Consider the following 13,268-nt stretch of genomic DNA (forward strand, 5'->3'; position numbering starts at 1 on the left):
TGCTTTTAAAGATGCTTAAAGCAAATTGAGATGAAAAGTCAGTTTAATTCTAATTAAAGTTATGGAAACCTATATTGGAAAATTAGAAATTGCTGCAGATAATTTTAATCGTGGAAATAGAGCCTTTTAAATTTTGTGCGAACAATAAAGTTTATATAGATTAGTTTTGGTTGATACATTGCTGAACACAAATGCCAATAGGTATGTACGCATTGTTGTTGTAATGGCATGTTTCTCTAAGACGATTCCACTCGCGTTGTTATAGAAAATGTTTGTTTGATTGAAAACAAAAATGAATTAAATATTTTTCAAAAAACAGGTGTTTGGTGATAGTTTTAACGAATTTGTATTCGAATGGTCTTAGTGAAACAGGGCATAAATTACACTGCGTAACATATTTAAGGTAATCTTGTACAAACAATTTGACCTGAGGATTTTTTGAAAACGACAAAAAGCCAAGTTGAGTTTTGTTGTGTCAGATCCAGCGTGTATTTTATAACCCCATCTAAACATGGTTAAATATTGACTTTTTAAAAGAAATTCTCTGAAACCTATGTGAATCTTCATCTCACCTCTGAAGCAAATTTGTAGATAAGGGAAAGAATAAAATATCTGTAGAAATAATGAACATTAAAAACTACATTTATTGCCTCAAATTTTATAAAATATCGAAAATTTCCTTAATTTGTATACATTTCGCACCATATCTCTAAAACCGTTAATTTTTTCTTAATATTCTCTTTTGGACAAATATTCGCTGGAATGTACTACACAATTCATCAGAACATGTTATTGTTGTAAAATGCCTCTATCACGTTGTTTTCAGCATATTTTGCAACGACGATGTGAACTGTGTTTGAAATATGTGTTGCAAAAGATAAGATGCAAAATACCGCTGAAACATTATGAAGTAAGCATTTTTAGAATTTCAGAATGTTCTGAAGAATTGCTGAGAACTTTATTTGGAAGATTTTTGCGATGGGTTACTTGGTTATGTAAAATTTTCTGTATTTTATCGATTTTGATGCCCTAAATGGAGTTTTTCTTATATGGTATGTTCAACACGGTGCTCTTGAATCAAATTTAAATGGAAGGTGCTTACACCTGGGAAGTTTTTGCGGATTCTGAAACTACAATGTTCATAGATGAGAAAAATCAAAAACAAAAAAAAAAAAAAAAAAATCGCCGGAGCGCTTTTTAAATAAATCGCGATTCAAGTTGACATTTTTAGGGTTCTTTAGGTTTTCACGATGTTGCTTAGAAACCGCAAGTCCTATCAAAATGAGGCTGAAGAAAATGTTGTAGCTATGAAAATTCTCTACAAGATTGACTTTTACGGTATTTTCGTAGGTTTTACCATTTTTGAGATATTGACGTTCAAATTGGGACAATGCACTGACTGTATCGCCCCCTTATAAAACAATGTCATGAAGGTTGCGCCTTAACTAACTTTTAATGAAAACCGCTCACACAGGGGAAGTTTTTGTGAATTCTGAAACAGCAAAAAAAGAAAAAGAAAAAAATCGCTGTAGGGATTTTTAAATAAATCGCGGTGAAAATTCACATTTTTAGGTGTTTTTTAAGTTTTCACGACTTTGCTTGGAAACCGCAAGTGCAATCGAAATGGAGCTAAAGAAAATGTTGCAGCATTGAAAATTGTCTACAGGATTGACGTTTATGATTTCTTCTCAGGCTGTACCATTTTTGAGATAAAGAAGCTCAGTTTACATTTTTAGGTTTTTTTTATTAGGGTTTCGCGATTTTGCTTGAATACGGCAAGTCTTATCGGCATGGGACCTGAGAAAATCTTATAGCTGTGAAAATTCTATACAAGGTTTGCTTATGTAATGTTTCTTAGGTTGTACCATTTTTTAGAAATATAAGTTTAAATTGGGAAATTGCAGTCATGAGATTGTTTTATACGGAGACGATACAGAAGTGAATTGAATTTGAATTGTCCCAATTTCAACTTCTATTTTTCAAAAGTTGTAAAACCTACGAAAATATCAATAAGGCCAATCTTGTAGAGAATTTTAATAGCTACAACATTTTCTTTATTCCCATTTTGATAGGACTTGCGGTTTCCGATCAAAATAGCAAAAACCTAAACAACCCCTAAAAATGTCAACTTGAATCGCGATTTATTTAAAATGCGCTCCGGCGATTTTTTTTTTTTTGTTTTTTGATTTTTCTCATCTATGAACATTGTAGTTTCAGAAACCGCAAAAACTTCCCAAGTGTAGGCACCTTTCATTTAAATTTGATTCAAGAGCACCGTGTCAGAGACAACATTTCGATTTTAATGAAAAAAGTTTTTAATTAAAAAATGGGGCAAGAAAATTAAAAAAAAATCTGTATGTATTTAATAAGCTCAATAAATTATATAAAGATCGGTCTATTCGTTTTCGAGCTATCGATGGCACCGACTTCAAAAATACCATTTCGAGAAAAATGTGTTTTAAGTTGCGCCTCTACACACAATTTTGCTCCGATCGAATTGAAATGTTTGCGCCATACTCTATACTACCTGTACTTCAAAACAAATCAATAATTTTTTTCGATTTTTTGAAAGTCATAAGTAGGTTTAACCCCTGTAAATCTACATTGGGATATATGTCCTGAGTTTCCTCTTTTATATACAACTAATACAACGGATTAAATTCTAAAGCCCTGCTTATGCACTATTAATCCTTCAATTTAGCCCTATCCGCTCTATAAACTTAATCTGATTCATTGATTTCGGATTATAAGGATTTGACCTCGGTTTCAAGGCCTTGGTCCAATTTTCTTGACACCGCTCGTAAATGGATTTATTTTCATCGATGATAACATTCCAAGAAAATCTTCCGATAACACATATCAGTTCAACAGACATACCGAGTTAGTGGCAAAAATACCAAAGGAAGAAACAAGATCCTCAAAGACTTGACGACCAATAAAGCCAGGACGTCCAGTGCTAGACAACGCTGCCCCAGTCTGGACCCTGGTTATTATTCGGACCAATATAGAAATGTACAGTCTATACAAAATTCTCGTTCAGAGCAGTATATTATGGAATACGCTGTCCCAGCCTGATCTCCGGCAAGTAGTGAGACGCAATGAAGAAATCTATAGTCTTTAGAAAACTCAGCGCTCAGAATAGCCACGGGTTGACACTTCTCCCATTAAACTCAACATGTGATGATACCATACAACATAACACTGTACAACAAAATTGAACTTTTTTAAAATTACAAGAAACCCCGCACAGATTATGAAAGAGGAGCGAAAAAAGAAGACACGTGTATCGGCGTTTTGAAAGTTTACGTCGGAAAGTAACCTAAATAGACGTGGCAATTTCCGCCCATTTCTACAGGTTATGAAATATTCGACATCAGATTTCTTGGAATCCTTGCATTTTAGGTATAAAGTGTCTTTGTTAATACTACTGACAACAATGCGGGGTATCATTTTTATGAAAAAATTAACACTCACGCGAGTCACTAAACAGGCCTTTTTGGTCCCTTTTTTCAAAAACGTTTAAAAACTCCTTTAACATGTGATCGTATCAGATCAAAATATTCTACAAAATTTGTTGTCCCCGAACACACCAAAACTCTAAATCGTACCTAAACGGCAAAAGTAAAGTCACGTTTTAGGGTTAATGTTGTACTTTATCTGAGTTTATTAAGTTTTGTCCCACAAAGCTTCATTCTAGATAGAAGACGCCAAAGACAAAAATAATCTTCATCAAATTTAAAGATAAGTCGCCGAATAAATGAAATATCTATCAAGAAAATATGTACATCGAATTTGCCAACAAAACACCCAAATATTTTTGAATAAATTTGTATTGTTCTTTTTTCGAGTTGATGCATGAAAGTAACATGAAATTTAGTTTTAGACAAAAGGTGTTAAAAGAAAAAATGTTCTACACAAAATTTCACTGTAAGTCCCAGAACAAATTAGATATCTAACTAAAATACTTTGTTCAGAAAATTACGTTACAAAATTAGATATTATAGGTAGAAATAATTTGTTTAACTTTTAGACTCTTAATTAAAATTTATTCCATACTGAGTCAAAATCTCCTAAAATACTTCACTTTTTGGGGATTGTATCAAAAGAAGAAATGTTCCAAAACAAATTTCATTATAAGTCTTTGAACAAAAGAAATTTGTAGCTATAATATTTAGCATCTCCAGAAGCTTTCGCTTTTTATATATGATTTAGGACCATATTCTACAGTTTTTATTCACATTTTAGTTATCTGCGGTCACAAAATATATTTTATTGATGTTTTTCATAATAAATTTATTCAGAAGATTATGTGTGCTCGACCCAAACTGTTTTTGAAATATCTATGGTGAATATATATAGGGAAAATATTGATAACCCAGATTGGACTTTGAAAAATTACGTATTTTAGTACTATAAACTAAAATAACGTCATCATGATAAATCATAGATTCATGATATTGTATGTGAAAATGCGGGGATAGTGTACGGCTATTGTCCAGTGAATATATATGTGACATACGAGTCCTAACATCCATGATTTTGGCATGGTCCTAAAAACTATAATGGTGGCAGCTACTCCTGTTCTGACAAGTTTGACTGAATTAACCCTTGAAATCGAATAATAATAATTAAATAGTAAATATGTCAATGTCACTGTCTAATTTTTGAATTCTTTTCCCACTTTCTTTTATTTTCTCTCCTCCAAAGACATACGTTAGAGGCTGGTACAACAACAACAAAGTTAATAAAAAATATGAATAATACGGGTCAAAGGACTTTCGGCAGACTGGTCCAGTCCCAAGAGAAAGACTAAAACTTTATGTATGTCAAAGAATTTCTATTATGTGCTTGTCTAAAAGAATAAACATTCTTTTACTGTCACCTAAGTAGGTAATCAGTGTGTTTTATTATATTTATATTTATTATTTATTACACTATGCAACACTGAAAATGCAAACAAATTCTAGTATGCATTTTTTGAAAGTACATATTGAGACTACAAAAATCCTAGTAGGGTTTTGTCCTGTCAGATCCAGTTCGGAATTTATGGCCTCATCTAAACCGGGCTAAAACTACAGTTTTTTTGAATTTATCGAGCCTTTATCTGGGAAACGATTAGGTATTTGGCTTTGCTGTCTTAGCCCTAAACTAGTAAAACTTATCTCTTGAACAGACTACATAAGAAAAACTCCATCTAGGGCATTAAAATCGATAAAATATAGAAAATTTTAAATAATTGCTGTAATTATGGTCAGTATCAGCTAAACTATTGGGAGTTGAACCAAATGGCATTTTGCAAAAATATTCCAAATAAAGTTCTCAATAATTCAGCTGTATTTGAATTGTATCTTTTACAACACGTATTTCAAACAAAGTTCACACAAAGTTCATTTCGGATTTCACCACATTATTGACATATTTATTAAATAGTCGTTGAAAAGTGTACTAAAAACAACGTGATAGAGACATTCTACAACAATGGCATGTTGTGTATTACATTTCAGCGAATATTTTCCAAAAGAAAACATTAAGAAGAAATGAACGGGTTTGGAGATATGGTGCCAAATATATACAAATTATGGAAATTGTCGATATTTTATAAAATTTGAGGCAATAAATGTAGTTTTTCGAGTTCATTATTTCTCCAAATATTTTATTTCTGCTTTATCTACAAATTTGCTTCAGAGGTCAGATTAAGATTCACATAGGTTTCAGAGATATAGCCTAGAATTACTTTAAAAATCAATATTTAACCATGTTTAGATAGGACCATAATACCCAAGCTGGATCTGACACAACAAAACCCATCTAGGGTTTTTTGTCGCTTGGGTCGGTACTTTCAAAAAATCCTCAGCTCAAATTGGTTGCACCAGATAACCTTTAAAATGTTGCACAGTGTTACTGGACAAATGCCACAAAAAAAAAAAAAAAAAAAAAAAAAAAAAAACACACACACACTTAACAAAATAAAAACCACTTAATATTAAATATTTAAAACGAAAACAATTTTAAATGAATAATCTACAGAGTGTTGTTGGCAACCAAAAAAAAAAATAATACACAATTTTCTACTCATACACATGTATTGGTATATACACACATATCTACGCCTTAATGCTGACAATATTTAAATAAAACGTACATGAGCCTAACAATATGCTTCAGATTTATACAAATTACAATGGCTATTGTAATAATTTAAGTTTATTTTGAGCTATAAAATTTCCATTTCAATAAATTGTTTTTAGAAATTGAATTCAATGACTAGACAAAATGAAAACATCCTAGGCAGTTATCAAAACTATTGATTGGATGGGCGGCGGCAGTAAAATGAAATTTAAATTGATTTTTCACAAATCAAAAGAAAAACTTAAAACAATAAACATAAAATTAAAAAAATGTATGAAAAAATCTATTGAAAGGAAAATTAAATAAATTTAAAAACACCAAAGTGGTGGTCCTTTCAACAACGTCTACATTACACTTCTATTGACCAAGGTGGGTGTGCTGTTTCAGGCTACTTAAAATGATTTCGTTGTTCTACTAAACTGCAAATAATTGAATTTAAATTTAGCTTCAGTAAATAACTTGTCGCCTAAATTATTTACCTAATTTAAAGAAATTGAACTTTTTTCGAAAAGTAACGAAGTGAGGAACCTCTAGACAGCCCAGGCGCACGCCAAAAAGTGCTCGTTTTGTTTATTGTCATGAAAAGCCAATGTTTATCGAGTTTTACGGTAATTGAATTTCTTGTATAGCAAAACGCAACACTTCCATGAGTTCGATGAGACTAACTTGACTTGCTTGTACTGTTGTTGTTGTACAATATTGATATTGACTGTGTATTGGTATTGGTACTGTTATTGTTACAACACGACCACCAAACATTTTCCCTACTGCCTGCCTGCGTGACTGGCTTAAGGGCAAGTTGGTTTTTTTCATGCAGTGGGAGTGAAATTCAAAGCTGATGTCGTTATCATTACATTTTACTGGAGGACGAGGGAAAACATTACGCAATTGTGTTTGGTATTGTTGTGGCCAACTGTCTTTGGCATAAGTCGTAGAATGTTTGTATTAGCTTTTTATTAAGGCGTAAATATGATTATGGTTATATATTTTTTCACGCACTTCAGCCAGGCAAATTGAATGGCAGCCATCACATTTGGCAATGTTTTACGCATAATAATAAAAACAATGAAAATGCAAGAACAAAATAAAATTAAATTATTGGCAATATTACCCATTTAACAAAGCACAACCAACCGACACCTAACAACCGACAGAGACAATTGCCAGTTACAATTTCCAATTTTATTTCAAAATACAATTTGCAAAATGGTTTTTTTCTTTTCGACTTACCCCTGTACAACTTCCCCCCGACGATTTGGATACAGCTCAGGATGTGGACCATAGCGGGGGTAAACCTCAGTTTGTTGTTCGGCACGGGAATCAAATGTAAAGTAAGTCTGAAAATGAAGGAGAAAAGAAAAAAGAAAAGAAGAAACAATAAAAAGAATTAGTATCGAAAGTCAAAAAGTGTGCCATAAAATTTTATTTCTTATCAGCCTAAAGGTATGCTAAGATTTTTAGTATGTAAAGGTAATTGCTAAAGGTTTTTATGGGCAAATTTTATTGTAAGTATGTATACCTGTAGTGGTAATCTGAGCCGCCTCTGCAGTAAGAAATGTGAATGTGAACTATAACTTATTTAGTAGCAGAGGATATTATATTTTCGTTTTATGTCGGAAGCATGTAAAGCATAACAAATAGGGGAGTATTTAATTGAAATAAAATTCTTAAAGTCACTTGGAAAATATTTTTGCTTTCACATTGCTATATTCAATTGCTACAACGGAAGGTTTGTTCTTGCAGCCCAAAGCAGTATAGTCAGCTTAGATTTTTCGAAGAAACTTTCTGTCAAACACTCCAAGCATTTAGCTAGACCGCTGGGAAATTTAAAAATATCGAAAATAGTATCACTCTTTAAACCAACAAATCACCTCAATTGATGACGACTCGGCTATTCAAAATTATAACGATAAAGCATTGACTGGCGAATGTCAGCCTAAGGTTATTAGGACTGTAGTTTCGGGAGGGAACGACATATTGGTATCGGACCTATCTGAAATCCACGGTTATCTGACAGAGCAAAGTAGGCACCTACTAACCCTTCTTGATAAGACTCTGAATCTGCAACTCAGTCAAGGTAGCTCTCACGCTAACAACATCGAATACGCATCCTCATCGGACGATGAAATGGACGTGACTGTCATTCAAACGTCGTCGGATGGGCATGAGTCTTCGATATGTAATCCTGTGAGCTCGGACCTCGTGGATCCAACAAAGGAGTATATCGAGAAGGATCCTTCGTCGGCCAAAGCCGATAGACTAAGACTAACCAGGCAAAATGCGGTTGAGGCAGGAGGACCAATGAAAACCACCTCCGATAGCACTCCCACAACCGCCAGACGCCGTCGTTACGTTGAATCAAAAAGAAGAAGCGGATACAGAAGGTCGCTGAATTTCCTAAGGAAATTTGTAGGCAGGGAACCCTCTTCACTATCGGAAAGGGAGGTGAAACTAATGCGGTTGAACCTTAAAGTAGTGGAGAAATTCGAGAGAACCCACCTCCAGCTACCCAAGAAGTCCAATAGGATTGAAGGAATCCCGCTGCCTTCACTGGGGGAAAGGACGAATATAGAAGCATCACATACTCCCGCCGCTGAAACGTACAGCACAGGAATCAAAGTGTATGCGGCCCCTGCGGAATCTAAAAATGAGGACACAGGAAGAACACAGCCAAATAAGGCCTGTCCAATAAAGATGAGGAACCAAAAGCTAGTCCGCGCCCTCAGCCATCCTCTTCGGCCAAGAGAGCAAGATCAACTGAGGAACCACATCCTTCCTCAAAGAAACCTTTTAGGAGTCTGGCAGGCGAACCCTCTACTTCATCTGTCCATCACTCGAAATCGAAGCCTAAGGGGAACACAATCGCCGGGGCAGCCGAAAAAGCTGGTCCCAGCCACAAAGTGCCCTTTAAAGGTTCGAAGCATGGTGGGAAGATCGCAAAAATTCAACTTCATCCCGTACATTGACTCCGGACTGCCTTCGCATAGCAGTCATAGACAGAGCTGCCTCCGAAGGGCAAATTAGGGAAAGACGATGGAGGCTATTCGAAGGACGCCTAAGAGATATAATCTTCTCGGGAGAAGGGGATAGCACCAACAATTCGGGAGTGCCACTCTCTACAAAGGCGTTAAGATTAAACTGCGAAAACAAGGAATCATTAAACTTTCTTGTCTCCATAGTGAATGGCCTTGGCAGTCTTTGGGAGGGTTGCGAGCTCGCGGCAGTGTCAGTGGACGAGATCACCTGTGGTAGAATCATGTCAGCATGGGTGCCACCGCCCTCAGTGGACCCAGCACGCATCCTGACGATTCTCAAGAAACAGAACCCTAATCTCCAAACCGACAATTGGAGACTAATCAGTTCAAACCCAGACCAGGTGGGCCTGACCATTAGGGTATCAATCGATGCCAATGGCCAGGACTATCTACGACAACGTGAGGGAAAACTGCATTTTGGTTCGGGATGGATCAGATTTCGCACCGCTCCAAGGCATGCAGATCAACCTGCATCACTGCAAAGCTGCTGCGGCCGAATTCCTCCTAACCCTCACAAAACACCAAGTTGACATCGCCCTAATCCAGGAACCCTATCTTTACAAGAACAGGGTTGCTGGACTGAATGACAAAAACTATACCACTTTCGCCGCCTCCGATGGAGGTAAGGTAAGAGCATGTATAGTCGGCAAAAATAATCTTAATTTACTTCTCCTCTCTAATTTCAGTGGAGGAGACATAACTGCTGTTAGGATGGAAGACCACTCTACACGAGTCACTATCTTCACATCTATTTACATGCCCTATGAGCACCCTGACCCACCAGGTCAGCATGTTGAACTGCTGTTAAAAGAAATGGGGAGCACAAGCCTCATCATTATGGGATGTGATGCCAATGCTCACCACTTCCACTGGGGTAGCAGTGACACGAATGCAAGGGGTGAGTCCTTATTTGACTTTATATGAAAATATAATCTCAGAATATGTAATAGGGGAAACAAAGCTACTTTTCAAAACAGGAACAGGGAGGAAGTCATTGACCTCACCCTTATAAACAAGGACGAATCGATCGTCTGTGATTGGAGAGTATCCAACGAGTGTTCCTTCTCCGATCATCGGAAAATACTATTCTACATCGCTTTAGACGGCATTCATCAAACTCCGCATAGGAATCCCCGGAAAACTAACTGGCATAAATTTACTGAACTTTCTTCTTCAAAACTGGGTGTAGTGAAAACTTTATCCCCAGTCAATGAAGTTGAAAAAACAGTAAATCACGTGACAAGTATTCTGGGGGACAGCTATGAGGCCTCTTGCCCACTTACTTATCCAGGTAAGAGATACCAACCAGTTTGGTGTAATAAACATCTGGCGAACTAAGGAAGATTAGCAGGAAATTATACAATAAGGCCAATAAGACTAAACTATCTACAGACTGGGATGCTTATAAAGAAGCATTCAACAAATATAACAGCGAAAATCATGGGAAGGACCCCATTCGAAGGACCCTAAATCCATTGGAAGCATAAAACGTGAAGACGGTACATGCACTAACTCTGATCTAGAGACCCTTGATCTTCTAGCTACCACTCACTTCACAAACTGCGATCTCCAGAGCGATCTAATAATACGTAACGCTGCCACGGTGGACAGGAGTGATATCGAGGAGATCATAAGCCGCCCAAAGATCGCTTGGGTTTTAAACACATTTAAACCCTATAAATCTCCCGGACCAGATGGCATTATACCTGCGATGATGCAGAATGCATCTGAGTTGCTTATCCCTTCTCTGGAGAGTATTTTCAAGGCGTGTTTGATTTTGTCATACATTCCGGTTCTATGGGGAGAAGTCACAGTGACATTCATTCCTAAAGCAGGAAAACCTAGTCACACACTTCCAAAAGACTATAGGCCGATCAGTCTGTCATCCTTTCTGCTAAAAACTTTGGAAAGACTATTGGACCTTGAAATTAGAGGCAAACTACCAATTTCATCAATCAGTTCTGCCCAGCATGCCTACACTAAGGGCAAATCGGTAGAAACGGCTTTAAATGATGTTGTCGGGTTTATCGAGAGGAATATGGCCATCTAACTTTATTAATTTATCTATTTTATACCACACTTTGTTTTTATCTTTTCTCGTCTACTTACAGGATGAACACAATGGACCTTTGGTCTATGAGTGGAGCGGCAGTATTTATTACAGTCGCGCCTCGTTAAACCTAAATCTATTCTTATGACATATGTATAGGGTAACGTGTGCCTTTACCAGCGCCGTTTATTGATGCTACATAAACATCGTCGAAATTTATAGATCTTCGATAAACTCACAACTTTCCTTTGGACTAAATTTATGTAACATCAATAAATTGGGCCCTGGGGAAGGAACACCTGTGACGATGTAGTTCAAATGATTCTATATATTTTTTTAAACTGTGCTTTAATAATCTGAGACATGTGCTCAATTTTAACTACTGAGAATGTGTTACACAGTTGCGTATAATTAACGACTGCACTTATATGTCGGGGTGTATCTAAATAAAATCATGCCATGGTGATACCTTTAGTCGCTTTCAGAAATATGTATTTCCCTTCGGCAAGTGATAAAATCTTATTTCAAGCACTTAACATTTTAATTTAAGTCAAGAATATTGTTGACATAATTTTTATCCCGTAGTGATAAATAGTCCTTTCCCCAGCTCAACACTTTAAATTATATTCAAATTGAATTTTGTCCCCTATTTTGATTATTTTTTTTAACAAACTGACAAAATATATAAAAAGGTCGTTTGCATTTTTATTCAAAGATCATTAACCTTTTCCCCAGTCTAAAATGATAACCTTTCCTTTCAGCAAAACAAATGTTACTTTTCTTGTAAAGCTCTTCATTACTAGTAGCATTCGACAGTGACAATCCCTTCTAACTTCCACCTGACAACATTGCCATGCCATCATCAAACTCCTGCAACCATTCATTCATTCGTTTGTAAAGTCTTTCGGTTTTTTGTTTTTGGTATAATAAACTTTAGCAGTATTTTTTATAACCTGCATCCTGCGCTATGCAAACATAAAGATGTTACCCTGAACAGTGGTGGTAGTGAACTGCATAATTTCCTCTGTTCACCCACTGCACTTTGAGAGCTGGCTTTCTCTTTAGCCTTCTCTTCATTCCCTTTGTTCAGGACTTTATTCGTCTAGCTTCTTAGTTATTATTATTGTGTTACTATCATTGGGACAGGGGCCACTACTAGCACTCGATGTTACTGCTGTCGCTGCTGCAACTTATGGTGTTTTATAATTTGTTTGCTTGGATGTTTGTTGTTTTACAGCTGGCGCGGCTGATGCTTTATTTCTTGCTAGTAGTAGTAGTGGTAGTTGTTGTTGTTGTAGTTGGTATCATTTAAGCGAAGCATAAACAGGAAGAACTTATGGCTTGATGAGCAACAGCTAACTCATTATAATGGCTTTTCATTTATTTTTATTTTCCACTTCCACATCTTCTACTCAGATCATCGCTTGTATTGTCTGAAACAAAACTTGTTTTTAAAGTTTTACACTCGAAAGAAAATGATAGTTTATTTATGTCAAGAAGACAATTTAACTAGGAAGATAAGTTGGTACACACCACGTGCATAACATGTTTTATCTTCCCTTTGTAAATAAACATAGGCTTAGCACAACCCATAGGTGGTATACACAACGATCCATTATCAAGAGCACATGTGAGTTGTATTCGTTCGGCACAGTTCCCGGGCTCACCGATATAAACCTGATAACCTCTATAATGGGCTCGAATATCATTGGTCTTAAATAACACCTGGCATTCCTTTCTGGTATGTTTGTGGAAAGTATGTAACACTGTTTTCACTGGTTCACTATGCGTATTCAAAATGTCATACATATCTACTTTTGACATATAATGCACAAATATCTGTTCTTTGTACACTCTGTCACTATGCACGGGCTCTGCGATGTTCCTAAGATTTGTGCAGATACATATGCTGCATACATATTGAAACCGATGCAACATCATGCAGTGACATGACAGTTTTTAGCTTAGAAATATTGCAAACTTATTGACATATGTTACCTGCAATAACTCGACTTTTTAGTTACACACACGCACACACAATTCTGTCATAAACA

General features: G+C 36.0%; 1 protein-coding gene across 10 annotated transcripts in view; it reads right to left on the reverse strand.

The window, feature by feature from the left end:
* LOC141387003 (uncharacterized) overlaps positions 1 to 13,268 on the reverse strand; it is a 321,944-nt gene that overhangs the window by 66,732 nt on the left and 241,944 nt on the right. For all 10 annotated transcript variants that reach the window (XM_073956005.1, XM_073956002.1, XM_073956006.1 and 7 more), the window contains exon 5: positions 7,360 to 7,466. In XM_073956005.1, the coding sequence (XP_073812106.1) occupies positions 7,360 to 7,466 (107 nt within the window). The remainder of the gene's footprint in view (positions 1 to 7,359; positions 7,467 to 13,268) is intronic.

The sequence above is a fragment of the Musca autumnalis genome, unplaced genomic scaffold, assembly GCF_047663935.1.
Source record: "Musca autumnalis isolate F117 unplaced genomic scaffold, ASM4766393v1 scaffold_5, whole genome shotgun sequence".
NCBI lineage: Eukaryota > Metazoa > Arthropoda > Insecta > Diptera > Muscidae > Musca > Musca autumnalis.